This window comes from Chanodichthys erythropterus, chromosome 20 (genome assembly GCF_024489055.1).
Source record: "Chanodichthys erythropterus isolate Z2021 chromosome 20, ASM2448905v1, whole genome shotgun sequence".
Taxonomy (NCBI): domain Eukaryota; kingdom Metazoa; phylum Chordata; class Actinopteri; order Cypriniformes; family Xenocyprididae; genus Chanodichthys; species Chanodichthys erythropterus.
Window position 1 is genome coordinate 32,114,847 of NC_090240.1, and position 26,892 is coordinate 32,141,738.

Genomic DNA, 26,892 nt, shown 5'->3' on the forward strand with positions numbered 1-26,892 from the left:
AGCAGACAGATTTAATCTGCATCGGTTTCCCTCTGTAAATGAAAGGATCAAGTTGTTTAATGTTTCTTTTAAGGTGTATAATAACTTTTGCAAGCTTTGGGCAAAAAATGCACAAATGGCAGATCTCATATCTCTCAAGCAAGAGACCAATAGTAATCATTATTTACCTGGGTTATCAACAAAGAAACAAAGCTCTTGACACAGCAAACCCCCACATGTGATTGATGCTCTTGTGAAGTTAACACAATTACCATGCAATTAGTTTCTGATCATTTACACTCAGTGTTCGAAGACAATTGAACAAAACATGACTAGCAAAAAATGGGTCTTATCTTCATGGGAAACTTGTTAGAACATTGTTTGGTAAGCAATTTCATGGTGTCTCACATAAATCACCTTAATTAGTAGTATCTGTAATGTAGAATAAAGCATTTACTGAACTTTAAATGTTTTGTAATGAATTGAATGTCTGTCAACATTACCTTTTATCATCATCATAACAGCGAAACCATCTTTTTCTAGCAAAAATTATTTGGTGCATAGCAAACATGCTAACTTTTCACCCAAAAAATGCAATATTTTTGGTATAATTGCAACTTTTTATCTCACAATTCTGACTTATTTTCTCAGAATTGTGTGATATACAGTACAGTCCAAAAGTTTGGAACCACTAAGATATTTAATGTTTTTAAAAGAAGTTTCGTCTGCTCACCAAGGATACATTTATTTAATTAAAAATAAAGTAAAAACAGTAATATTGTGAAATATTATTACAATTTAAAATAACTGTTTTCTATTTGAATATATTTCACAAAGTAATTTATTCCAGTGATGCAAAGCTGAATTTTCAGCATCATTACTCCAGTCTTCAGTGTCACATGATCCTTCAGAAATCGTTCTAATATGCTGATCTGCTGCTCAAGAAACATTTAATGTGTACAATTGTACAAAATATTTGTGTACAGTATTTTTTTTTCAGGATTATTTGATGAATAGAAAGTTCAAAAGAGCAGTGTTTATCTGAAATCTAATCTTTTGTAACATTATAAATGTCTTTACTGCCACTTTTGATTGATTTAAGGCATCCTTGCTGAATAAAAGTATTCATTTCTTTAATTTCTTTAAAAAAAAAATAAAAATAATTCTTATTGACCCCAAACTTTTGAACGGTAGTGTATAATGCTACAGAAGCTTTGTATTTCAGATAAATGCTGTTCTTTTGAACTTTCTATTCATCAAGGAATCCTGAAAAAAAAGTACACAACTGTTTTTTTTTTAACATTGAAAATAATCATAAATGTTTATTGAGCAGCAAATCATCATATTAGAATGATTTCTGAAGGATCATGTGACACTGAAGACTAGAGTAATGATGCTGAAAATTCAGCTTTATCACAGGAATAAATTACTTTGTCAAATATATTTAAATAGTACACAGTTATTTTAAATTGTAATAATATTTCACAATATTACTGTTTTTTTACTGTATTTTTAATTAAATAAATGTAGCCTTGGTGAGCAGACGAAACTAAAAATATTAAAAATCTTAGTGGTTCCAAACTTTTGGACTGTACTGTATACCTGCAATTGTGATATAAAATCATAATTGCAAGTTATAAAGTCGCAATTATGAGATTTTTTCCGCAGAATTGGATTTTATAACACCATTCCAAGTTAATATCTCACAATTCTGAGAAAAGAAGTCAGAACTGTTGTATTTAAACATAGAATTATGAGGGGAAAAAAGTCAGAATTGTGAAATAAAAAAATCGCAATTACCTTTTTGATTTTTTTTTTTTTTTTTTTTTTTTTTTTTTTGATTTGATTTAGTGGTGGAAACAAGCTTCCGTAGAAAATGCCTAATTGTCATGAAAATATCAACATTCGAAATTGTTTATTTTCATTTGAAATTTGACCACGATCCACTTACCTACTTACCCAATACTTCTACGGTAAGGAAGTGATCTTGTTTGTAGGCCTGCCAGTATCTGCTGTGGGAGGGATCAGCATCTAGTGTGTGAATGTTGTGTGCTGTGATTTGGAGAATGACTTTGGAGAAGATGGGAGGAGTAGATTGATTGAAGTCATGAAGCAAAAGCTTAAAATCTACTCATTGTCATCCAGATCCTGAGCACATGTGGGGATGTCTAGCTTGTTTTCTGCCTCTTCTCTGGATGTTGACTGCTGAAGTTTAGAGTAGGACTAGTGCTTGACTTAGGTCAGATAGGGCGTCCAGGTTGGATCATGGTACGTTTTGGACGTCTGTCCTCTTGGCACAGTTGGGATCTGCTCCACATGGATTCTGAAAGTCTGCCTGGTGAAGCATCTTTTAAGAGTACATCACCAGCAAAGTGTCAGGTAAAGCAATGCTGCACCATTTATGAAACTCATTGACTCTCTAGTTAGCATGCTTTTAACTTGTTAACTGTCAGCGTGTTGGTGGAGGGATGCTTTGCACATTTGATTTATTGCCCATTTTTCTCTATCACATATTTTAGAAGTCATCATTTCATCAGCTCTAACACTCAAAATTTGAAATTGGACATTGTGTTACCATGGAAACGGTACTTTAAAACCTTTAAGCAGGCTCCGCCCCCTACAGTCTAATGAAGAATTGTTGGTTTAACTTAAAAAATTTAGTTACCTGGTTGCCTTAAATTTTTGAGTTGATTGAAAGGAAAAATTTGAGTTAATACAATGAAGGTGATTGGTTTAATCAACAGAAATTACATTTTTTTTGTTGATTTGACAAAAGAAATAATGTTGTGATAACAAATCATGTTTATTTATTTTTTTACAGTCATGTTTCACATTTTACAAAATTTACTGCACTATTTTATAAAACACTTGACAAAACGTATATCGTTGGAAAAGTCTGAGACTCGAGGTTTCATATTTGCCCACTATTTTGTGATAGAACTGATATCAAGTCATGTAATGTATTCATTTGTTACAGGAAAATGCAACAAATCTCACCCGGTGGCTATTTTTTGGTATTACGCCATAACAAAATCTCACAGGAAACTAGATTTCTGTGATGTCAACTTCACAACACAACTTGGTTAGACATAGGGCTTTGGTTTTCCAGCTTTAGAGCCAAAAGTTTTTTAAAATATATTTTGTATTAAAAATGTTTGCTTTTTATTTCAGCAATAGTGTCCTTAAAAGGAGACCAACCTTAAGTCTGTATTTTAAAGCATTCATGAATTACAATTTAGGTGTGGATAGTGCATTTTTATGCCCAAAAAGGGAGGTGACGGTTCACAGGTTTTAAACATGATGCACGTTTTTACCAGAAGCCACATTTGTAGTGTTTATGTTCCAGTGAATGGTTCGTCAGTGATTAAACCCCTGTATAGCATCACTGTATTTCTCATTGAGCAAATGTTAGTATTGTGTGGGAAGATGCTACGTGTCCATGTGTAATGGAAGCTGAATGTCCACGTAATGGAAAGCCGTTAGCATCATTCCGCTACCTGACGACACAAGTTTGGGCCCTTGTGCTAGACAGACACTTTTATCTCATCGGACGATAAGGCCGTATCGTGGTTTTGATCACTGATTAATCGTCTGTCCTCAAGCTTCAATGGCTCTTTGTTCTGCCTCTGCTTTGACTAATTGAAGTGGGTGACATTGTGTGTGTTGTTGGCCCTGAGACTAGTCCTATGTTGACACTCAAGGTAAACTTAGATGAAATGTGACCTGGTCAGAATGGTGTTTGTCTAACTTGTTTCTGGGTGTTTTTGTGAGTGCTGGTCACTCAAGCTGTTCTTCCACTTACATTTGTTTGTTTCCTCAGTATTCAAAGCTTGATCAATCGCTGTTCTTATCTTCATGCTGGTTTGTTGTGTTCTTGAGATAAAACTTCTCTATACAACATAGTTTAAGTAAAAAGGCCTCTACATGCATGAGTGGTCAGCCTGTTGTTGTCAGGAATCAGGGTCATATTAAGGAAGATGTTACTGTTTAGGAGTGTGTTGTGGAAAGCAGTAACATTTTAACTAGGTGAATGAGGATTGATTTGAGTGCTGGTAATGTAACCTGTTGGAAAATACCAACTTAAACACCTCAGCTGACTGCTAAACACTTAACATGATCTGGGTCTTGGAGGGTAAAAACCTGTGCGTCCGCTGAGGGGAAATTAATATAAATATTTTATTTTGTTGCATTTTATTATTAATTTCATAAAAAATTCATTTTAATATATATATATATTATAAATTTTTACAGTGGTATTTACAAATAATGGAGTAGTTGACATTGTAAAAAATATATATATTATGTTCTATAATTCCTTAATGTCAACTAAATCCATTCACTTTAGTAATGTGACATTGTTTAGACTGATATTTAGGGAGACAAAATGTATTTTTTTCTGGTCTTTTATGAATTGAAGACCAGGAAAGTACACTAAAGTAAATAAGATCAATTTTGATTTCAATTTTAAAATCATGTAGATTTTTAATGTTGACATTTAATGTTGCAATTGATTTTATATATATATAATATATAATATATTAATATAATATATATATATATATATATATATATTATATTATATTATATTATATTAATATATTATATATTATTTATATATATATATATATATATATATATATATAAATTATATACACATATATATATATATATATATGTGTGTGTATATATATATGTGTATATATATATATATATATACTATAATACGTGCTGCCACAAGTCTTGAATTTCTGTGTAGTTAATATGAATCTAAACATGCCTTGGCCAACCTAGTGATGTGTGAGCATTACTTTTACATTACTTCATGGATGATACTCCTCATTACAGCAGTTTAAAAAAATTAATACCAGTCTTGGACCTGCAGGCTTGGCACATTAATAACTCATTAGAGGACATGCCTGCTTAAAGACCTGATGTACACACAATGATACATAATAATATATATATATATAATATATATATATATATATATTTGGATAAGATATGTAAGATGTTTTTGAAAGAAGTGCTCACCGAGGCTATATTTAAGTGATCAAAAATAACAATAATATTCAAAAAATATGATTTTTAAACTGCTGTGTATATATATATATATATATATATATGTATATGTATATGTATATATATATAAAGAAGTGCTCACCGAGGCTATATTTAAGTGATCAAAAATAACAATAATATTCAAAAAATATGATTTTTAAACTGCTGTGTATATATATATATATATATACACATATATACTCATATATATATATATATATATATATATATATACATACATACACACAGCAGTTTAAAAATCATATTTTTTGAATATTATTGTTATTTTTGATCACTTAAATATAGCCTCGGTGAGCACTTCTTTCAAAAACATCTTACATATCTTATCCAAATATATATATATATATTATTATTATGTATCATTGTGTGTACATCAGGTCTTTAAGCAGGCATGTCCTCTAATGAGTTATTAATGTGCCAAGCCTGCAGGTCCAAGACTGGTATTAATTTTTTTAAACTGCTGTAATGAGGAGTATCATCCATGAAGTAATGTAAAAGTAATGCTCACACATCACTAGGTTGGCCAAGGCATGTTTAGATTCATATTAACTACACAGAAATTCAAGACTTGTTGCAGCACGTAGTATAGTCTGGGATTTCCCACAGTTTCCTATTTCGGAGTTCATTTCCCTGTAACGGCAAGGAAAAAAATTGATGCTGGAAATCACTCAAGGCCACAGGAATGCCATGCTACTGTCACTTTCAATTTATCATAAATCCAGAGGATCATCAGAACCTTTTTATAATGATAGTAGACTAATTCATTAAATTCATCAACACAGCAACTGTTTTATGTTAAGCTAATTTTAAAAGTCTTAACTACAATTTTATTGAACATGCAATTACTTTTTATGTACGCAAGGACTGAAGTAAACTAATTTTTAGATTTTTAAATTAAAAATAGGTTGCCAAACATATCATACCAGGATGTGTTTCTGGGACCCTGCTTCTCCCCTCCCTCTTTACATGTGACCCTCTGTCTTCAAGCAGCCACACCTCTCTTTCCTTCCCCACACAATGGGACAGGATCCTCCTAGTTGCCATGACGTTTGGGCTGTCCTATTCAGTAATGCATGCAGACAGGCTCAGTCAGACAGCTTTACCTCTCATTGCAGGTCGAGCAGCACTGGGACACTAGAAAGGACCTAGTAGCGAGCCCTGATGCATCTCATATTTTTAGAAGGAAATTAAGGGGAGCTGATTTAAAATTAGTGATCTATCATTTAGCACACTTCTTTTTGGCTGAAGAACTCTCCTAACGCCCGCCTAGGAGTACTTGTGTATCCGTTGGCTTTTTTGTGAGTTTGAAGAGAGGAGGTTTTGAGGGATCGTAGCAGCTGGCTCTAGCATGGGTCAGGCTCTGTGAACCCGGCTGAGAGATTACCATGGTCTACCTCTCATTTGACATGCCGCTTGCTTCCATGGTGAGTAGATCGGACTCTCTGGGAACCTTGTTCCGCTTCATAAATTCGCTGGTCATTCAGTCCGTCCACAGAGAGTGAGAATCACCAGGGACAGCTGATCCGAAAGTGGGTATAATTGCATGAGTTTGAACGAACTGCATTTTTTAGCTTTTGGTGCTGTGCAAAGTTTATCAAGGGTGTTGTTTGATGTATAAAAGTTGAAGCTGAATATTGATTAACCGATGTGTGGCGTTCAACTGAAGGGTTTCTTATGATGTGGCGTACATATTGCTTATGTACCCTATGCGTTTGTTTATACAGTCTTTATTGGTTGTATGTTTTTCATTATATAAACCCATTATAAATTCATAAAAATGGGTAGTGTTTATGAAATTTTTCTAGTTTTATTGCAGTAACTTTAATATTGTGTCAGTGCTGGTAGTGTTGAGCCATAACCAGCGTTCAGACGTCCGTTGTTCATCCTCCCCAAAGTAGGGTCGTTTCCTGACATCTGCGTCCTCATCCTTTCACCCCAGATTGTTTAGAAATCCCCTCATCAAAGCTCATCGTCTGCATCGGTTCTAAATTTAGCAAGGGGGCATACTGGCCAATCTGCCAGTCTTTTGCAGGGACGTTCTTGAATGCCTTGCCAGCAGTGAAGTTTTTGAAGGAATCTTAATCGACTAAATAGCCCATGCAAATGCTTCGCCGGGTGTTATAGGACACGAATTTAGCTGTTTGTAAAGCTTAGCAATAGTTTGTTTAGATAAATTCAAAGAAATTTTGGATTTTTCTGTCATATTTAGCATGTATACGTCATGTAAACATGTTATCGTGATTGCCATAACCCAAAAGGTTTTATTGGAAGTGACTTAAATGCCAGATTTATAAAATTCGAATATTCATTAAACCTGTGCATGTCCAAATGAGAGTAAATCTTCATGCTACATGATGCATGGAGGTGTTATTTTTGGAGAGGGGAATATAAGAGTTAATTTTCAATTAAAATCATATTTTTTGAATATTACTGTTATTTTTGATCCCTTAAATATAGCCTCGGTGAGCACTTCTTTCAAAAACATCTTACATATCTTATAGACTCCAAACTTTTGAATGATGTGAGGATGTGGATGTAGAAATGTGGGTATAGATGTGATACAGAAATGTATTTAATTATATAAAACACCTGCACAAGTGTTCAAATTCAGTACATCTGTTATGGCAACTGGTATCAGCTTCACTTGTGTTTGTTTAGGGAATTCCATTGTTTTGTCTTCAGACCTTTCCTGTTTTTTTCTGCATTCCCCAAAAATGTCGTAGTCCTCTCTGGAATTTGCAGGAGTTGTTAGTGGGTAACGGCACTCAGGCCAGTGGAATTCCCTGCGCCCTGGAGAAGGGTCAACAAGCCCGTCTGCCTCCCGCTCAGCGCAATTACAACTTCCTTAGATACTAAACAGCTGTTTGTTTGTTTAACATGCTGAAGCTCGTAAGATGGAGTGCGTCTAAATAGAAAGATGTTGCGACGTCTCTCTAGCTGAACAATTGCTTATGAAACGATGGTAGTCTTGATCTTTCGGAGCAGGGTTGCTGACCTTCTTGACTTTGGTATGATGTAATGAGGAATTTCAGCAGGATCTTATTGTTTTGAAAATCAATATGATTCATAATGTACTGTAGCATTGTTTCTGTTAATTTCATCGTTTTACAGGAACCATTCGTTTTCCAAGTGTCCATTATAGTTTTTTTTTTTTTTTTTTTTTTTTAATTTTCCAATAATACTGTATTTATTTTGCAATTTACAACTGTTTCCTTTATATATATATAAAAGCTGAAAATAGTTTGAACAATTTAAGCAATTTATTAATTTTTTTATGTACAGTATATTATATTTTTATCTACTATATTATAAAATTATATTTAATTAAAATAGATTTTATAATCTATATTTAAATGTAAATACACCTGCATATAAACTTTTAGCATTTTGAGAAAATGTATATAGATTAGAAATTGCATGATATGAAATAATAAACATTTACCATTCTGCACTATTTCTAGGTTAGGTTTTAAGAATATTGTGATTTCAGACATGTGCCCACCCTTATTTACAACTTATTTTGTGGTTTGATATCTTCAGGTGAATGCTGGCACATTGAAATGATTTTCCTGCTGTCTCTCTCAATCTGTTTCTAAATCTCTCTCACACCCCCTCATTCTGTATTGTATTGTTACTGATAACGGTCTCTCTCTCGTATCTCTCGGTCTGTTGTCCTTGACATTCTTGTAGATAACTTTCTCACAAAAACTTTTATTTGTTTTGCATTTGTAAACTGACATTCCCACCTGGATCTTCCAATCTTCCATCTCTTCCTCATCACAGGGTCAGGCCCGTCGGCGGAAGAACATGACAGAGTTTCTGGGCGATGCCAACATCCCATCCCCGGACACCCTGGCAATGCACGGGTCTTTACCAAGCGTGGCTCCAGGAGGTTCACTGACCAGTGTGGCTGCTGGTTCCGACAACTGGAAGAACCGTGCCACCTGTCGGATCAGCGTTTTCTTCGGTGCCGGATCTGGAAAGGTAAACTCTCCCACCTTATCTCAACCACCTTGAAAACACCAGGAAGTCTAAGGAAAGCAGGATGTGGTGTGATTTTCCCATTTAAAAAAAAAAAAATCATGTAAAGATGAAATTTAGCAGCAAATTGGCATATTAGTATGATTTCTGAAGGATCATTTTTGGACTATTTTGAGTTTTTCGTCCTACCTCGGTACTTCCGCCTACATAATGCGTGACCTTTCCAACGTGATTATATAATGTGTGGCGCATCACAGAGCAGTGCAAGAAGAGCATTTGTGGTTAAAAAAAATATCATTTTTATTTATTTATTTTAGAAAATTACGAATCGTTTCACTAGATAAGACCCTTATTCCTCGTCTGGGATCATGTAGAGCTCTTTGAAGCTGCACTGAAACTGACATTTAACCTGTTGATCCCCAGTGAAATCCACTATATGGAGAAAAATCCAGGAATGTTTTCCTCAAAAACCTTTCTTTTTGACTGAAGAAAAAAAGACATAAACATCTTGGATGACATGGGGGGTGAGAAAAATATCAGGAAATGTTCATTCTGAAGTGAACCAATCCTTTAATAGATGACCAAAACAATACAACAAACAGAAACCCAAAAAGAGCCTCAAAAAAACAAAAAACTCCCCGTCGGAAAAGATTCGTCCTGCATTTAAAGCAGATGCATGACTAATAGAGACAGTAGCTGTCACTCACCTGTCATTTTCACACATCCTTTTCACGATTAGTCATGAATCCCCCAGAGAAGACAGACAAGGGGCTGTTCTTGTGTCCCACTGGGATTTTTTTCACAAAAGAAGGGTTAACCAGGGCCAAACAGCCATCTCCAGTGGCCACTACAGGCAGCCTATAGTCCATCTGTGTCTGGCCTCTATTGTGTGGAAGCACTCAATGCTAAATACTCGTTGTCATAAGTACACCGGCCATCCCGTTACAGGACAATAGCCCCAGTGGCACACGGGCCATGAGAGAGCGTCACTGACATGAATGGATGGGCTTTAATTGTGGGGTTAAAGAGAAGGTGGCGTTTAGTGAAAGGGGTGTTTGTAAGGTGTCATAAACCCTGTCGGGGGTGTTTTGTATGAACAGACAGGCAGCGCCTCGGTTGTCTGCGGGTTGTTGGTGGTCTGCCGATGTGCTAAATCACAAAATTTGTTAGTGTTAGGGCCTCTTTATAGTTGTTTAGTTTAGTTTTTGTTGATTTAAAAGTATTCTATCATGAACAAAAAATAAAATATTAAAGAAAATATGTTTTTTGGGATATTTACCATGGAACGTACAATGATTTTTGGATGCGTACCACAGTAATTCCTAACTTCCATTTGTAAAATATGTTTTAAAATGTAGTTTATTCCTGTGTATTTTCAGCATCATTACTCCTGTCACATGATCTTTCAGAAATCATTCTAATATGCTGATTTGCTGCTCGAGAAACATTTCTTATCATTATCAATTTTGAAAATATTTGCGCTATTTAATATTTTCGTGGAAACCATGATAGATTATTTTCAGGATTCTTTGAATAAATAGAAAGTTTAAATAGAAATGTCATTCTATTCTATTCTATTCTATTATATTATATTATATTATATTATATTATATTATATTATATTATTATTATATTATATTATATTATATTATTATTATATTATATTATATTATATTATATTATATTATATTATATTATATTATTATTATATTATATTATATTATATTATATTATATTATATTATATTATATTATATTATATTATATTATATTATATTATATTATATTATATTATATTATATTATATTATATTATATTATCCACCCATCGTCGATGCAGAAAGAGGATTTTTCTCTATTGTGTCTCTTAGGAAGTAGACCGTGTGGAGCTGCTTCAGACTAAGTTGCAGGCGTACACACAGTTCGGTCTGCCCAAGGTTCCTTCCCAGCTCGCCTTCCACCAGGATTCCTGGGAGGAGGAGCCAAACCTGACTCTTGAGGACAGCTGGAGGCAACTGCTGGACGACCCGGAGGTACTGACACACTGCAACTGATCTATCATGGGACATAATCCCATGGGACGTTCCATTACCATCCCCTTCTATTGATCATCGGAGCTAACACATAACAAATTAGGATTATTGGTTGCACTAACGTCAAGTTTTCCCATAAACCAACTGCATTTTGCTTCTCAGAACCTCTGATATAGGATATTTATCTGATTTCTACTATTTCACATATTTAGTGTTGCACATTTAGTGCAATCTGACTTTTTTCTGCCTTTTTTCAGAGTTTAAGTAGACGGCAATTTCAACAGCAGGAGGCCATATGGGAACTGCTCCAAACCGAGGCTACGTACATCAAGAAACTCAGGGTCATCACTGATGTAAGTCACCATTTTCTTTTTTTTTCAGGAAAGAATTTTGAAATTTAATAATAAATGTTTGTCTTTTTGTGAGACTTTGTTTATAGTCATATGTATTATTTGCCAGTAATACTTTTCATAATCCATTGAATACCAATTAATGAAATCAAGTTCTGTCCTACATTTATTTCCTACTCAAATTGTGTTTAGTCAGAAACGTGTCGTATTATGGAAGCTAAATGAATTGCAAATGCCACTTGATGTTGTTTTAAAGTGTGTGTGGATGAATGGCTCTAATGAATGCTGATTCTGTTGTCTGTGCAGCTGTTCCTGTGCGGCCTGCTGAATCTACAGGACAACAGTCTCCTGGGAGAGGTGGAGCCCACACGGCTATTCGGCAACATCCACGACATTGTAAATCTGCACTCAACGCTGTGGGTTCAAGTCATGTTTCCGGCGCTGGAGAAGGCGCGAAACACACGGAGCTTGATCGACCCCACGGACATGCAGCAGGGGTTCAGTACGGTGAGTTATTTATGATATATATAGATATATATGTATAATCTTGACATCTATGTGCATTAGAGGCTGGTTGTAAAGCTGTTTTCTTCTGGTCAAGTAGTTAAAAGTGTCTTGTTTGTGTGGATAGTTTGCATCCAGGTTCCATCCGTATATCCGATACTGCATGGAGGAGGAGAGCTGTATGGAATACATGCGCTCGCTGCTGAGAGACAACGAGCTCTTCAAGATCTACATCACGGTGAGCAGTCAATATACGCAGCAGGCAATATATATTCAATTTCTGTTGCTGTTTTTACAAAAATAGCTTTTCAAAGCAGGTTTACAGAAAATAGAAAATGGTCATTTTAATATATAATATAGGTAATATAATGTAATTTATATATTTATACTTTTTGCTTATTTTTTGTTTTATTTTTTAATTAAATACATGTACTTTTTCTTATAACATTGGTAGTCACTCAGCTTAGATATTAAATTTGTTTAATTTGTGTTTAAGTTTTTTCTTTTTACAACTTTTGTTACAAAGCAGGTTTACAATTAATAAAAAATATTTTTTTATTAAAAAAAATAATATAATATAATATGTTTGTTATATTATATTATATTATATTATATTTAAAAACAATAGACTATATAGAATGTTAGTTATTCATCTTATATAGATAAAAGAAATCTTCAAGATCTTTATTTTAATATAATAAATTTAATAAATATTTTTATAAAAATATTTTTATATTGATTACATTTAATACATTATATAATTATATTTTTAGAAATTTAAATTTATTAAATGTATTTTATATTATTTTAATGATTTATAATTTAAGTAATATATAAATGTTAATAGGTTTTTAATTTATAAAATTTTATTTTATTGTTATAATTAATTTGATTAATTTAATATTTTATATTCATATTTTAATTTTTTTATATTTTACATTATATATTTATATACATTTAAAATATATATCTTTCAATTTATATTTAATAACTTATTAATTATAATTAATTATTTGTATAATCTAATAATTATTAGATTTAATTAAAATATAATAATTAACAATAATTATTTTTTTAAAATTAATTTTGTAAATTATATATATAAATATATATATATATATATATTTTAAATTTATATTTATTACATTAATTAAAAAATATATAAAAAATTACTATTTTTATAATATGTTTATTACATTATTATATTATATTATTTAAAAAAATATTAGACTATATAGAATGGTAGTTATTAGTTTTATATAGATAAAAGAACTCTTCAAAATTAAAAATTTGTGACCAAATTCTCAGTAGTACAACTGAAGAAAATAGCAAAATAAAATGTAAAATAAAGCAAAAAAAATGTAAACATGCATATGATCTTGATTTGCATATAATCTAAAGTCAGCTTGTAATCAATGAATTTCTTATCTTCACAGTGGGCAGAAACGAATAAACAGTGTAACCGTCTGAAGCTAGCGGACATGCTAGCCAAACCGCACCAGAGACTCACCAAATACCCTCTGCTCCTGAAGACCATCCTGAAGAAAACTGAGGACCAAATCTCCAGAGACGCACTCAACAACATGGTTAGACGCTTTTGAACGTTCACAAAAATATCTATTTCTTGATGTTTATCTGTTGTATTCATCTGGATGTTTGTCATTGTCTCCAGGTGGCGTGTGTGGAGGGCTTCATTAACAGCGTGGACTCTCAGATGAGACAGCGTCAGGAGCAGCAGAAACTGGCCGCCATGTCGGCTCGAGTGGAGTCGTACGAGGCCGTGGAGGGAGCCAGCGAGGAGGTGGAGAAGGTACGAACCGTACAAATAATTATCTAGCCTCTGAATTAAAAAAAGATTAATCATTCCAGTGCAGTATTTTGAATGTAATATCTTGCTTTCATCCCGAAAATTTGGATTTGGTTTGAGCAGGATGTGAGTGATGTGGCAGACAGTTTATTTATGTATTGTTTAACCCTTCCATGTCTACAGGCTCTAAAGGAGTTCAGCCGAATTGACCTGATGGCACCGATGATTGACACGTCACCGGAAGAGACCAGGCAACTGCACATGGAGGGGGCGCTCCGCATGAAAGAGGGAAAAGACAGCAGGGTCAGTTATCATTTACATGAATCCCTTCAAATTTCACATGCATTTAAACAATTTGGGGAATATTTGGAAACATTTGCAATGCGTTTGGTTTTTAAAATGATTAACTGTAGCCGGTAAAACAGTCCTTTTAAGACTGCTTGTGCTTGTCTTTTCTTGTATAGATGGATGTTTACTGCTTCCTCTTCACTGATCTGCTGCTGATCACTAAACCAGCGAAGCGATTAGAGAAGGTGAAAGTGATCCGACAGCCTCTCCTCCTGCATAATGTGGTGTGCCGAGAGCTCAAAGACACAGGTGAGCAGACTGAGCCCGGTTTAATAGTGCTCTACATTTACGTTTCATATGACAAATGAGCAGAAACAAGCAGCACAGGATCTCAAGAGAGCGTATTGTGAACCATAGTAGTGTTTTAATATGGCCATGAGATAAATCACTCTCAATCTCTCCCATGTTTTTGTCCTAACTATCATTTTTTTTATTAATAATATTGCATTTTACATGTAGAAAAAAATAATAACATTTCTTAATTCAAATTAATTATTTGATTGTATTTTATTTTTCTTGTCCTAGGCTCATTTGTCCTCATCTACCTCAATGAGTTCAAGAACGCTGTGGCTGCCTACTCTTTCCAGGCCAACAGCGCCGCCCAGGGGCGAAGCTGGACTGATGCAATTTGCAATGTCCAGGTAAAATCATACTTGATGATCTCTGTTTGACATTTCTGATATTCTAAACCTGTTCTCTCAGTCCTTGCTAGATAGGTTTGCTGATTTAGCTGTTTTTGTTCATGCATTTTAGAATCAGCTGCAGCGGCTGCGGTCAGAGGAAGCCCGCAGACAGAAGGCTCTTCTGAAGAAAAGATTAGAGGAAGATCAGGAGGAAGACGAGGACAGCTGTAACTCCACAACCAGTTCACCTCACCTTAGACACAAAGAACAGAGCAATAGGTATTTTATTTTTATATTAAATTGTTTAATTTTTTAATAAATTATATAAAATATATTTTTATAAATTTATATTTAATGTAATTTATTTGATATTTATTGTTTTAATAAATACATTGCTTTTATTTTAATATAATACATTTAATAATAATAATATTTTAATAAATGATATTTTATACATTTCGTTGCATTTATATTAAAAAAATTGTTAAATGTATGTAATTTAATTTATTTTATATTAATTGTTTTAATAAATACATTAATTTTATTTTATTATAATTCATTTAATAAATCAAATTTTATATTGAATTACTTTTAATGATTTATAATTTAAATAATATATACAGCTTAAGTTTTTATCTTTTATAAATTTATATTACATTTTATTTTAATGAATGCATTTTATTATAATAAACTAATAAACTATTTTAATATTCATTACATTTTAATATTTTATATTTTTACATGGCTTTTATATTTTTAATACTTTTATATTGTATACATTTATAATAGGTATTTTTTATTTATATTTATTAAAATAATGTCTATACATTTTTTGTTGTAAGATATCTATATATATATATATATATATATATATATATATATATATATATATATATATATATATATATATTCACATTTATAATATATTTTAATTTATATTTATTAAATTAATTTAAAAAAATAATATTATTATTTTTATTTTTATATTAAATTGTTTAATTTTTTAAGAAATTATATAAAACATATTTTTATAAATGTATATTATTTAATTTAATTTATATTAATTGTTTTAATAAATACATTACTTTTATTTTACAATAATTTAATACATATTTTAATAAATTTCTATTTTTACAAGGCTTTTATTTTTTATTTATATACATTTATAATAGATATTTTTTATTTATATTTATTAAAGTAATTAAAATAATTTGTATTAATTTTTTTGTTGTGAACGTGTGTGTGTGTGTATATGTATATGTATATATATATATATATATATATATATATATATATATATATCTTTTTTTTTTTTTTTTTTTTTTTTACACAACATTGGCTGCCAGTCTCAACCTGTTGTGCATTTTGTTGTACGATAAATGAACTCACATTATTGTTTCTCTGTTTTAGCCAATCAGATGGCTCCACAGAAACCTTGTCGGTGATGGATATGGATGAGTCTGGATCATCTTTGGATCCCTCTACTCTTCGGTGTGACTCAGGTGGGCTTTCAGACCATGATGCTGGTCTGTCCTCCGTCTCAGCGCAGCCCAAACACCAGCGGGCCACAGACTTTGAGTCCCATCTGGACAGTCAGGAGGGTTCAGACCTGGACCCACAATACCGTTCGATGTCCATGGACAGCGCCTACGGGACGCTCTCGCCAGAGTCCATGATGGAAGCGCAGAGTCGAGTGGCCCCGGTAGAGGAAGACGACTCCGAGGAGGACAAGGCGGAGACGACGGGTGACGAAGGAGAAGATGAGGAGCAAGGAAATGCAGAAGAGGATGACGATGAGGAAGATAAAAGCTCAATTGGATCTCAGAACTCAGTGACTCAGTCTCTAAAGCCCAGGCGCCGGCCACCCGTCCAGTGTCGCCTGTCGTTTTTGGAGAGATTTGCCGCCAAATCCCGGTCAGAGGATAACCTGCTGTCCGCGGTTCACAGTTGTAACGGTAACAAGGCCGTTGCCAGGGCAGCCACAGAATGCAAAGGAAGTCGGCCCACATGGGAGCAGAAGGTTAAATGTTTAGAAGTGCCCCTCAGCAGGAGCCTGACGGAGCTCAACCCTGCCGAATCGGACGAGTCTCTCCCGACGGATGCCGAGACGGACGAAAGCCACAGACTCACATGCAGTTTGCCCTCAGGCATGCTTTTGGACACATTGAAACGAGCCAAACTTGCACATGAGGCTGGTAGCAACCAGATTCCCTGCAGTGTGTCAGACGGGGAGCTGTCGCCCCCTAGTGTCATGGAGGGAATGTGCCACAGTAAGAGAACCCAGCAGCACAAAAAACTCACACTGGCCCAACTCTACAGGATACGCACCACACTGGTGCTCAACTCAACGCTCACTGCCTCGTAAGTGTCATGTTTTTTTTTTTTTCAGTCTTGAGCTTTGGCCGCTTTCCACACAGATAATAGAGCCGGGACAATACATCAATTCTCGATTTGTGATATAAAGAATCTGGAGCGATTTTGATATTTCCCGATTCTCTCTCGAATGGATTCTGAGCTTAGGTTTTAACAGCAGATGGCACTATTTTATACGTGCTTTAGAAACACTGTTCCTTTACACACACCACTTAGACCTAAAATAATCATTCATAAAGTTCGAAAAGGTTGAAGTGAATTGCAAAGGTGTTCGCAGTGGACTGTGTTTACATTAATCTTGCGTCATAAAAGCATTCTGAGCGGAGATGCAAGTATATTTAACCACTTACACGACTCAGCCTAACGCACAAGCGCTCACCAGCACTCTTCTTCATGAGCATTTGAGTGTGTGGTTCAAAACTAGTCTAGTGCGCCATCTGCTGTTAAAAACTAAGCTCAGAATCCATTCGAGAGAGAAAATATCAGGATCGATCCAGATCGAGAGTCAATGTATTGTCCATGCCCTAACAGATAATGTGTAGAAATTAAAAACCATCTAATGCAGAACAGTTTATTTGTTAATTAAGATATTTATCAAATTTTGGTTGGTGTTTTATTGTATACAGTAACTAATGTATGTTCAAATTCTGTAGCATTTTTTACACAATATATTTTTCCAAAGCAGGTTAATAGAGAATAGAAAAAATAAACATTAAAATTTTTTTAATATAATTAAATGTATTAATATTTTTTATTAAATAATCAAAGTCTGCTTTATTATTCATTTAATTACATACAATTTTACATTTTTATTTTATTATAACATTGGCAATCGACCTTGCTATTCATTTTATTTCATTTGTGTGTCTTTACTATATAGATTGTTCCAAAGCAGTTTTACAAAAAAATTATATTATTAATATAATTAGTACTGTCAGATCGATTAATCGCAATGAATCAAATCTAACGTAAGTTTGTGTGTGTATATATATATATATATATATATATAACATATTTACAAACTTTTGTTAGATGTGATTAATCATGATTAATCGATTTGACAGCACTAAATATATAATATAACATAATATAATATAATAATAATATAATATAATATAATATAATATAGCAGTTATTTATCTTGTATAGTTATTTATTTTTGTAATTTATCCATGAAAAGAAAAATAGAAAGAGAAAAATAGATGGATATATTTAAATTTTCGTGTCAGGATTAATTACATAAAATTTTACATTTTTATTTTATTATAACATTGGCAATCAGTCAAAGTAGTTTTGCAAAAAAGAAAAAAAATATTTTTAAAAATTAATATAATATAAATAGTGCTGTCAAATCGATTAATTGCGATTAATCGAATCTAACATAAAATATATACACATACATATATATTTACAAACTTTTGTTTGATGTGATTAATCACGATTAATCGGTTTGACAGCATGAAAATATAATATAAAATAATATTAGACCTCATTAGCGTTAGCGGTTTTATTTTGTTTAGTAGTTTTTTATTGGTAAGATATCCATGAAAAGAAAGATAAAAATAGATGGACATATTTATATTTTGGTGGCAGGATGCTTTATTTATTTATTTAAGTGGTTATTTTGACATTTGAAAAGATTTACCTATTTGCCCACCAATTTTGCTCTAATTTAAAAAAATATATAAATAAATAATCAAGCTTTTTTCCAACACTTTTTCTGCCCTCATAGGGAATTTTAAAACACTGGAACATTTTATGTTGTGAAAACCTTTTTTTGACACTTGCCATCTTCTTTCTCCACAGAGAAGTGTAGCATCTTTCTGGCACGGATGTTTTGGGACGACATTGTGAGAATGAATTCGGGACATAAATGCACTCAACCCAATGAGCTCTCCGGCTGCCCTCTCCGCTCCCTTTTCCAGTCGGATGGACTCCTCTTCTTGTAGCTATCCTGTCATTTCTTTGCGGGAGGGGAGGAGCGCAGACTCATTAACTCGTTGCACTTTGTAAAACAACCACAACTAACTTCAAAAGAGGTCACAGTTATCAGAAAGAAAATGATCAAAGGAAAAAGTGGGACAGGTTCCCTTACCGTGGGACGTTTGAGGTTACGATAGGATGTAGAAATGAGAATAAAACGCCACAATTTGGATTCCTTCACCACCCTGTTTATTTTCCAAGAATGTTTCTGTAAGAATATTTCAACAAAGAGGATGCAGGTGATTCATGTTAACTGCACTACTGGATGTGACTGCGTGTGTGTGTGTGTGTGTGTGTGTGTGTGTGTGTGTGTTTATGAATGAGAAAGTGTGTGAATCCACATGTGCTTTTGTGTATGACTGAGTGAGTTATAGATCTTGACCTAAACCAAATCACTGTTTGACTGCAGATAACTTGAGTAGCCACTAAGGCACGTTATACATTACTTTAGGACCAGTGTTATGTTCATTTGACAGGATGGAGTGAATATTTCTGTCATGCAACTGCTTATATGATTCAATCTTTAAGTTATACATGTGCACCTTGAAACCCTTACTGTATATTGTGTTGTGTGGGTCAAGTTAATGCATAAATAATATCTAAAATGCTTTCAGCAGAGGTTTAGTTAAAGGTAAACAGACTGAAAAAAATCTGTATTTTGTCGGTTCATAACGTTTAAGGATTCAGAGAGCGTCGCCTGACCCTAGAGGAGCACTTATTACACTGAATAGGGTGTTTGGTTTCAGTGGAAGCTCATGCTAGTTTTCAAATGTTAACATGTATTGATGATTTATTGTCTTCTAAGCTTATGATCTCACCGATACTGCTGTTACCCGAAAGGTTGAACTGCCTGGTGCTTTACTAAACCAAGAATCCCTTTCTGAAACAAACAAACAAAAAAACACCCTGCCCAAAGTTAATATGGTGTATTATATGTTTACTTAATAGGCTTTTTGTGTTTGTCATATTTATTGAGCTTGCTTTGTTTTATATATTAAATATGGTCTATAATAGTATCCTTTCACTTCACGGATGTACTTTTTTTGTTTTGTCGTCTTAATTTGTTGATTGTCATTTGTTGAATTAATTTTGAAATCTGCTAAGAACCAAAATAATGTTGTTTTCCCATGTGAGGGAGTGTTCCTTAAATGTCTTTCAAAATAAAAGACATCTTTCAGTATTAGCGGAGTTTGATGTGAATTATTTGTGACATTTCATTTTTAAATCTCTATTTTACTTAATATTTCAAGTATTAAGTAAAATAATACACTGATTTTACTTACTGCACTTTTAATGTTTTGCATTGAAATATTAAGTTTTAAAATAAAACAAATGTGTTTTAAAAAGTATGGAGTCACATCAGATGAGTTCTTTCAGTGGGCTAGAAAAAGCTTTCATTCATGCTGACATCTTCTAGCTTAAAGGTACAATGTGTACATTTTAGGAGGATCTGTTGATGTAAAAACAATATATACATAACTATGTTTTCAGTGGTGTATAAAGACCTTACATAATGAACCGTTATGTTTTTATTACCTTAGAATGAGCCATTTCTATCTACATACGCTGCAGGTCCCATTACATGTTAAGTCATAATTTTGCGCCGCCATGTTTCTACAGTAGCCCTAAACGGACAAACTGCTCTACAGAGTGCATTTGCTTGACTGTCTTCTCTCTGCTGTCTCAAACGACAACATCTTTGTCCTGTGTTGGCCACCGTAGCTTCTCTATATTGCACTTTGCAACCTCGTTGCTAGATGCTGCTAAAATTTACACTAGTTACCAGTTAAACTTTTTCTAAGAACATCAAATATTTAAAGTCAGCATGTAATGGAAGTCGCAATAGTCTTGTCTTCCCTATTTTGATGTAAATCCGAGTGAAACTGCTACTCGAACAAGAAAAAATTTAGGGCAGGACTTTGTTCATGGGTAACTGATTGGACGGTTGTGGTTTTCTATTGGTGGAAGAGATGTTGCTGCAAGAGGGAGGTATCTCTCTGGGCCTGTTGATTTTGGGGACACACTTGACTCCTTCATGGTCAAAAGTGACCGATGTAAAAAAAAAAAAAAAAAAAAAAAAATTTAGGAAAAGCAATGTAATATATTTTTGTTCAGTAATATTTTTTGATTATTATTTAGAATTTTGAGGGGATTTTATGATACTATGCAATATTTATAATAATTTTTTATGAAAATTTTTTTCCATTAAAATTTTTTTTTTTTTTTCAATAAATGCAATATTTCAGATTAAAATTAAATCCATTAAAATGCATTATTTGGAGTGAGAATAGTGCCATCTGGAGGCATTAAAAATCAAAACGTATAATGTCATGGTTTAAAGGGTTAGCTCAATCTAAAATGAAGATTCTGTCATTAATTACTCACCCTCATGTCGTTCTAAACCTGTAAGACCTTCATTAATCTTCAGAACACAAATTAAGATATTTTTTATGAAATCCGATGGCTCAGTGAAGCGATGAGAATATTTTTTGTGCGTCAAAAAAAACCCAAACCGACTTTTTAACACTATCTAGTAATGGCCGCGGTTTTAAAACACTGCTTCAGAGAGTTATGAATCTTTTGAGTCGAATCAGTGATTCAGATCGCGTATCAAATCACGTGACTTTGGCGCTAGGATTCACTGATTTGATTCGTAAAGCTTCGAAGTTTCAAGAAGCAGTGTTATGAAATCGGACATCACTAGATATTGTTAATAAGTCGTTATTTTGTTTTGTTTTTTTTATTGGCACACAAAAAACTGAACTGATTTAAATATGTTTTTAGTACATTAATGGATCTTGAGAGAGGGAATAGGCTACCATTGCTGTCTATGCAGGCCTCACTGAGCCATCGGATTTCAACTAAAATATCTTAATTTGTGTTCCAAAGATGAACGAAGGTTTTACGGCTATAGAACGACATGAAGGTGAGTAATAAATGACATTATTTTAATTTTTGGGTGAACTAACCCTTTATAGCTCCCTCCCTATATAATATGGAGAGGCTTCTGGATTCCCTATAATTTATGTTTTATAAACAAATACTGTGATTGACCTTGTGTGTGTGAGAGTGTGTGTGTGTGTCTTCGTGCGTGGGTGTCTATGTTGTACTCAAAATGGAGATTAGCCCCTGCATTGCTGATTTGTAGTTTGTATCACCAAAAGATTCTCTGAGTTTTTGTATTTCCCATTAATTTCCTATGTCGGTCATTTTTGACTATGAAGGAGCCAAGTGTGGCTCTTTTTCCCTCCGAGTCCGACCCTTTAAGATATCGTAATCATGTCCATTATGTATTTATTTTTCTTTAATCATTCTGTTCACAGTTAATGTGACAAAAGTCGCAAAAATGTAAGTCTACACTATGACCACTAGAGAGAGCTACTGCAGTGTTGAACACACGGCTGATTATGGCACTTTAGATTTTAGGGTATTAGTTTTCACTCAGTTTCACAGCATATTTATTATTTTCGGAGTTTTAATTACTTGCTAAACTTAAATAGCTCTAAAAGAAAGACTCTTGAGGGTAGGATCTTATTGTTGTTTATTTATCTATCTATCAAGTTTTTCCAGCAGTCAAACATTAGAAAGTGTTATCTAAAAGATATACAGTATGTAAAAACTAAACATTTACTTCCACTGATCTAAATTCTTGGAAGTGAATGACACCGGAAGCCAGACACATTCACTGTTAAAATGGCTGTGCCCGCTCTCATGTAAACAAACACACAAGATGAGTCTGATTAATCATGCATCACACACAGCAGATGTCTACCACTCTGAATATGTTATACAGAAACAAAAACACAAGATGAGATGCTCTGCTGTGTAGTTTTACAATTTACATTCACTCTCAAACTGTTTCATGAGATGATTTATGTTTCCTGTCAGTTTTTTGAGGTTGTGGCATCTTCTTCAGATCTTTCCGAGCTTGAAGCCGGGTTGGTCTAAACTCATTCACCCTCTGTGCACGGCAGCGGTTGGCATTCTGGGATGTGTGCGGGCCAAGGTGTATTTACAGGTGATTATATCAGCTAATCGGTGGATTACAGCATGTTGACTCCACACAAGACCCTAATCCTCATGGAAAAGGCAACGTTCCGGCCCGTGGGATTTTCTCCATTAATCCCATCCTAGATTTGCCGGATCCAACCCCCCTCACCAACCTCCCCCCCGATTCCCACATCTGGCCTTCTGGGGCTTATCAATGTAATCCTCCATTTTAGAAGTAGTTTATTATGCTTCATCGCTGATACACTGGACTTTAATTATAAAAATGCAGCTTTTCGCTGCAACACTAAAGTAATTACACAACCTGAGTCGATTAGCTGCTCTGTTTGTGTGTGTGTGTGCGAGTATGTGCATCCGTACACTCACATATATTACCATTCAAAAGTTAACTTTTTTTTAAAGACATTAATACTTTTTTTTGCAAGCAGGCATTACATTGACCAATAGTGACAGTGTTTCTAATGTTACATAAGATTTTTATTAAAAATAATTTTGAAAATTTATTTTCTAAATGCATCACAGTTTCCACAAATCTATTTAGCAGCAGAAATGTTTCACACTGATAATAATAAGAAATTATTTCTGAAGGATCATGTGACACTGAAGACTGGAGTAATGAATCGCATCCAAAATAAAAGTTTGTGTTTACAAAATATATGTGTGCACTGTAAAAAAAAGAATTGTTGATTTAACTTAAAAAAGTAAGTTATCTGGGTGCCTTAAAATGAAAAATTTGAGTTAATACAATGAAGGCGATTGGATTAATCAACAGAAACTCAAAATATTATGTTATCTGAACTACATTAATTATTAAAGTTGATTTGACAAAAGAAAAAATGTTATAACAAATCATGAAAATATTTTTTTTCAGTGTGTGTACTGTGTATATTTTATGTATATATAAATACACACAGATGTATGTATATATTCAACAAAAATATATTAAATTTATGTATCATATAAATTATACATATACATGATTACATGTAAATATTTATGCGTGTGTGTGTATTTATATAAACATAATAAATATACAGTACACACATATATATAATGTAAACAAACTTATTTTGGATGTGATTAATCGCAATTTAACATCACTAATTCAAATAGAAAACGGTTATTTTTAATTGTAATAATATTTCACAATATTACTGTTTTTGACTAGTTTTGATCATATAAATGCTTTCAAAACATAAATTTATATACGTATATAAATAAAAAGTAAAACATGCCTCTAAAATGTACAGTTCAGATGCAGAAAGCTCCTTAAAAACTCCATAAATAATGAATTGATAATGAATTGTCTAATTAATCTTGACATTTCAACTGATACTGTATTTTAGAGTCCAACTCAAACGATCATGAACTCCTGCTTCTCCTTGTGACAGATGTCATAAAGCATCCTGTAAAAATTGTCTGATTAACACAAAAGGGCACTTTGGCAAATCCAGATTACGAGAGCACTTTCCTTTATTAAACGCTGCCAATCCCAGCACTCTCTGCAGCTCTGGGATTAAAATCAGGTAGACACCATTGTCTGTCTAAACAATCCCCTCTGTAAGCCTCGCTGTGTTTCTCGGCTCATGAGTGACGGTGACCGTCAGTGTGAACACCGTTCTCTTTAATGAACATCATCCTCTTTAGAGGCCGAGATGATTGGATTTAGGCTGTGTTTGTATGAGGGAGTAAAAGGGAAATGAGAACCGAGGCGTGTTTACTAGGTTTTCCGCTGTGCGAAAAGGCCCCGCGACAAGCGCCATCCATATGGAGTGGCTCACTATGAGAACAGCTGCCTCCCATCAGCCCGTCCATGTCGCACGGCACCATTATACGCTGATTGACCTTTGTATTGTCACAAAAGCTGCCAAGCAACATCTGGCATCATTAGGCGCAGTGGTTTTTATCAGGTTAACATGGAATATTGTATACAGATCCAAGGAGGGGACGTGGAAAATCTAGTTTGAGGTTTGATATTTCTCCATCTGTGAGGTGGAGAAACAGTGTCCTGAGGGCGGGGGTTTTAGTGGGTGGTTGCTGGGGTGTTGTTAGGGTGTGGACCGAGTAAATCGAACCCACCCCCAAGTCTGAACATTGTGAATCTTTCAACTGTTTTATCGTCCACCAAGTGAAAATCATTATTATTCTCATTTTCAGTTATTATTATTAATATTATTTTTATTATTTAATTGTCATAATTATTTGTTACCACATATAATAAATAATTTAATAAAAAAATATAAAACATAAAAAGCACCACAAATAATTAATAATAAGGTTCACATAATTTATATAAAAGAACCAGGTCAGAATTTTCTGAATTACTTTATATTCTTATTTTTATTACTTTTTATTATCTTTATCATAATTATTTGTCACCACAAATAATAAATAATTACATAAATAAATCTAAATAATAAAAAGCACCACAAATATATATATATATATATATATATATATATATATATATATATATATATATATATATATATATATATATATATATATATACAAATATATTCTTATTTATTATATATATATGATTATTCTTTAATAATATTATTAAATATTATTATGAATACTTATTATTTCTATTGATTATAATGAATTATATTATTTAATTATAATTATGAATTATTATAAATAATAAATAAGTAAATAATAAAAATAATTAAATAATAAATAAATGTAAACTATATATATATATATATATATATATATATATATATATATATATATATATATATATATATTCTTTTTTATTTTAGTAGAATTATATATGAACACAAATAATAAATAATTAAATAAATATAAATAATAAAAAGCACAACAAATAATTAATATTTAAATTGTTTACATTAAGGTTCGCTAGAAGGATCCCTTAGTTTTCAGGTGCTATTTTGAACTTTTAACTATTTTTATTAATTATAATACATTGTATTATTTACTTATCACAACAATTTGTTACCACAAATAATATATTAATAAAATATAAATAATAAAAAGATTAATCTCAAACAATTAATAATAAGGTTCACACATAATTCCTATGCTATAGGAACCAGGCCATAGTTTCTGGTGTTTTGTTATTCTGAATTACTTCTGCTTGACTTAATATGTAAGCTGTTTTTCTGTTCTGATTCTGTCCCATTAGACATAACATATGTCTGCGAGCTCATAATCATTACTTAGGTGTTTTGAAAAATGAAAGTGACCATACGGCACAATTTATAAAAACAACTTTACAGAGATTAATGTTATTGTATCAGCCTTAAGGAGCTTATTGTCATTCCAGTATTGTATTTTTGAGGGGGTTAATGCACTGAAAATGAAATGACAAGCATATTACTTAATTAAATGGAAATCCATTTGGAAATGCCAGACGCTGCCGGCGAGTTGCAATGTAAACGAGTTGAATTTACTACCATTTCTGCAATTAATCTGGTGTACTGTGGTTCTGACATACCTTTGGATTACCAGATGTCAAATCCACAAAGTAAAAGATAGCATGGAACATTTAATTGTTTGTTTTCTCATTAAAGGAAGAGCGCTTGCAGGTCTTAGATTGTGTAGGCAATGGTTCTTGCATATGGTCCTTTGAATAAATTATAAGTCACCAGGTGTTTGATAACCAAATCAGATATTTATTAGGTCACTCCATCCACACAGCTAAATAAGTATGACTGTATAGTGACAGTGAGGGTGGAGCATGTGACTGGCCGCTATCAGCTGAATGAATGTCCAGTGGAGAATGTTGCCCTCCTGAAACGTCCAGTCACTTCCAGTCATTAAACATTAACAGACGAGCTCACCTTGGAAATACATC

General features: G+C 33.0%; 1 protein-coding gene across 2 annotated transcripts in view; it reads left to right on the forward strand.

The window, feature by feature from the left end:
* plekhg5b (pleckstrin homology domain containing, family G (with RhoGef domain) member 5b) overlaps positions 1-20,238 on the forward strand; it is an 84,458-nt gene extending 64,220 nt beyond the window's left edge. For both annotated transcript variants that reach the window (XM_067370977.1, XM_067370978.1), the window contains 13 exons: positions 8,842-9,042; positions 10,909-11,070; positions 11,328-11,423; positions 11,727-11,927; positions 12,052-12,162; positions 13,361-13,510; positions 13,597-13,734; positions 13,915-14,034; positions 14,196-14,328; positions 14,605-14,720; positions 14,833-14,981; positions 16,113-17,063; positions 18,882-20,238. In XM_067370977.1, coding sequence (XP_067227078.1) covers positions 8,842-9,042; positions 10,909-11,070; positions 11,328-11,423; positions 11,727-11,927; positions 12,052-12,162; positions 13,361-13,510; positions 13,597-13,734; positions 13,915-14,034; positions 14,196-14,328; positions 14,605-14,720; positions 14,833-14,981; positions 16,113-17,063; positions 18,882-18,891 — 2,538 coding nt within the window. In that variant the 3' untranslated portion in view covers positions 18,892-20,238. The remainder of the gene's footprint in view (positions 1-8,841; positions 9,043-10,908; positions 11,071-11,327; positions 11,424-11,726; positions 11,928-12,051; positions 12,163-13,360; positions 13,511-13,596; positions 13,735-13,914; positions 14,035-14,195; positions 14,329-14,604; positions 14,721-14,832; positions 14,982-16,112; positions 17,064-18,881) is intronic.
* The last annotated feature ends 6,654 nt before the right edge of the window (positions 20,239-26,892 follow it).